Source organism: Muscardinus avellanarius, assembly GCF_963383645.1.
Source record: "Muscardinus avellanarius genome assembly, chromosome: 3".
NCBI lineage: Eukaryota > Metazoa > Chordata > Mammalia > Rodentia > Gliridae > Muscardinus > Muscardinus avellanarius.
In genome coordinates, this window is record NC_137788.1 from 34,143,000 (window position 1) to 34,146,065 (window position 3,066).

Sequence of the window (3,066 nt, forward strand, 5' to 3'; positions counted from 1 at the left end):
TATCCACCCATCCCCTGCACCTGGCCTTCACGCATGGTCAAGTAGCAGGGCAGGGATCTTAGTCCCATTTTACTGGTGGAGAAACAGAGGCCCAGAACAAAGAAATCAAGGCAGCGTTCAGCCCAGGGTCTAAGCTTCCTGTCTCAATTCAGCCCTTTGGTGTCTGTCTCTGGCCTGGGGTCCTGGGCAGAACTGGAGCAAACACTAATCTCTTTGAGCCCAAAGCTCTTCCTAGACGCCACTCTTCTCATCTCTCCCCATTCTGTCCCAGAAGGCCCCATGATCTTTAAGGAAATCTTTATGCATTTGCCACACACCTCTGTCCTGGTAACATCAGAGCTGATAAGACATGGTATACCTAGGAGGACTCCCAGGCTGCTAGAGAGTCCCATCAACAAATATCTGGCGTTAGAGGGAAGCCTAATCCTGAGGACAGGGGTTCTCACCCCTGTGTTATTTTCCAAAGTCTCTGGAATCCATTGTCTCCTAGAGAAAGCCCCACTGGCCATCCTTGCACTGTCTGCAGCATCTCTGACCTGGCATCCTCCCTGCATTAGTCTCTTTTCCAGCCTTCCTTCTACAGCTCCAGAGAGCCTTCCAGAGAGACAACAGCGGAGGGCGACCAGAAACTCACACCAGTGATCAGGACTTTGAGGTCAAATCCTGCCAAGCCTGGGCAAGCTCCCTGTCCCTCACCAGTGGGATGAGGGCTGTGCTGACTTCATACAGTTGTCATGAGGCTGCTAGGCCTTTCTTGACCCTTCTTGACCCCCACATGCCCTAACCCTAGCCCTTCCCACAGATTCCCTGTAGGAGTATGTTTCCCTGGCTTTAGGCAGACTCTTCTCCAACTCCTAAAAACACACTCCAGGCTCATTCCTGAAGCCTGCACTGCCTCCCACTCCAACCAGCTGAAACTGCTCTGTCCTCTAGGCATCCTGGCTTGGCCTTTCCACCTGCTTTCTGGACCTTATCACACTCTTCCTTGTACCAATTAGATATTTCTGGTCTGTCACCCACCCGTTCCACCTGGACTGATTCCAAGAGAACCTGTAGTGGGTTGGCACAGAGCCTGTAACAAGCTAGTACCAATTGGCAGAACTATCATCAGTATGATTTATTGAGGGCTGTCCAGGACTCTGGCACCGTGCTAAAGGCATCACAGACACCCGAGGAGACTCGGACCATTTCCCTCTGAGGAAACAGGCTCAGAAGTCTGAAAGGATGGTGTTTGGAAGAGAGTCGTGATCCAATGCCAGGCTGAGTCCTCGGGTACCACCCTGCCCCTCTCTGGCATCACGGAGCTCCTCCACCCTAGGAACTGGAACGGTGCAGGGGGTTATGTTGCCACCCAGGGCAGTCTCTGCCTTCCAAGGTCTGAAACCACAACTGCAAACTCACAAGATCAGAAACTGTCGCTTTCCCGTCCTGGGCACTGCTAGGGGCCCTCGTTCCACTTAGTCCTCAAACGGCCTCAGAACTTTGGAAGCTAAATATAGTTTGGGGTTGGAGTGATAAGGAAATGAAAACTCAAGACCGTAAACTGACCCAATTTTATTTTGGTTTTTGGAGGCCAAATAGGGTATTGCTCCACACTGCAGGGGTTAGAACCATGCGTTTGTTTTTTTGTTTGTTTGTTTGTTTTTTTGTTTTTCCTTGCCAGGCCAGGAGGCCCAACGAGGGTGGAGGCTCAAGCAGCTGGGGTGGAGTCTCAGGGGTTGATGGCTCCCGGGACCCAATCCCGGCAGTGGTTTGTACGGGGAGAGGGGAAATCAGGCAGGGGCCTGCCGTGGCTCAGATTGGGGTAGGGGGATGGCGAGGGAAGAGGGCACAATCCAAGAACGTGGAGTCCGAAAACTGCTCCTGCCCGCTTCGCGTTACCGCCGGGGCTCAGGTCGGAGAAGTCAGCTGTCGTCCCGCCGGAGGCAGGACCTGGAGGCGGGCCAGGCGTCCCGGCCCAGCGGGGTCCCGGCGCACACACCGGCGCCTCGACCCTCACGGAGGGCGCGCGGGCCCGGGTGCTGAGTTCCCCTCCGGGAGGGCTCAGCAGCTCACCGGGCCGGCGGGCGGCGCCGACCCCAAGTCCGAGAAGCAGTCGAACTCGCTCTGGCCCAGGAAGAGCTCGGGCAGCTCGCGCACGCGGTGCAGCCCGAGCTCGAGCTCCAGCGACGTCAGCGCCTCCTCGTCGATGAGTTCGGCGTCCATGCCGCCCAGGGCGTGCGCGGGCGGCGGGGCGCCGGCGGGCGGCGGCTGCAGGCCCGGGGGGCCTCCGGGGGCGCCGGGGGGCGCGGCCGCGCGGCCAGGGTACGGCGTGGCCACGGGCTGCAGGTGCGCGCTGCCGGCGGCCGGCGGCGGCCCGCCGGGGAAGGGCTGGAAGGAGGTCGGCGGCGCGAAGGCCCCGTACGCCAGGACCCCCGCAGGGGGCGGCGGCGGCCCCAGCGGAGCCCCCCGCGGCCGCGGCCCGCTGTCCAGGCCCGCTCCTGCGTACGGCTGCAGAGTCCGGAGCGCGTGAGGACCGTGGGCGGCCGGCGGTGGCCTCTGCACCAGGCGGTAGCCCTCGGCGAGCATCAGGTGGTCGGCCATGGCGGCGGGCGGAGGGTCAAAGCGGGCGCCCCCCGAGGCCCGGCCAGCTGCTCGCAGGAGGAGAAAGACCCAGGCCGCCAGCCGTCGCTGCAGCTCAGCCAGGCAAAGGAAAACCGAGTCCGACCCGTTCCCTTGCCCAGCCCAGGACCCACGGAGGCCGCGTTCCTGCGCACCCGGCGGCAGCAGCTCCAGGCCGCAGGAGCGCCACACACCCACCCGACCCGGCTCGCAGACAGACGCGCGACGCGGGGGACCTGGGAGGCTCTACACCCCGGCGCGATGCCCCGCCCCCGGGCTCTCATTGGCTGGGCGCAGTGCTGCTGGGCGTGCCGCGCACCTCGTTCCAGGCCTCGGCCCCGCCCCCTGGCGGAGCTCAGAGCTCCGACTCAGGCCCCGCCCACTAGGCTGCCACCCCACTAGGTGTTAGGCGCTTTCCGAGGGGCTCAGTGGCTTTCAGGGGTCAGTCCCCAGGCCAGGCTGGGG

The 3,066-nt window shown here is 62.0% G+C and overlaps 1 protein-coding gene across 1 annotated transcript; it reads right to left on the reverse strand.

The window, feature by feature from the left end:
• Positions 1-2,043: 2,043 nt before the first annotated feature.
• Positions 2,044-2,583, reverse strand: CITED4 (Cbp/p300 interacting transactivator with Glu/Asp rich carboxy-terminal domain 4; the record flags this gene model as incomplete). Its single annotated transcript, XM_080690516.1, has 1 exon — positions 2,044-2,583. The coding sequence occupies one exon, from the start codon at positions 2,581-2,583 to the stop codon at positions 2,044-2,046; it is 540 nt and encodes a 179-aa protein (XP_080546642.1).
• Positions 2,584-3,066: the final 483 nt, after the last annotated feature.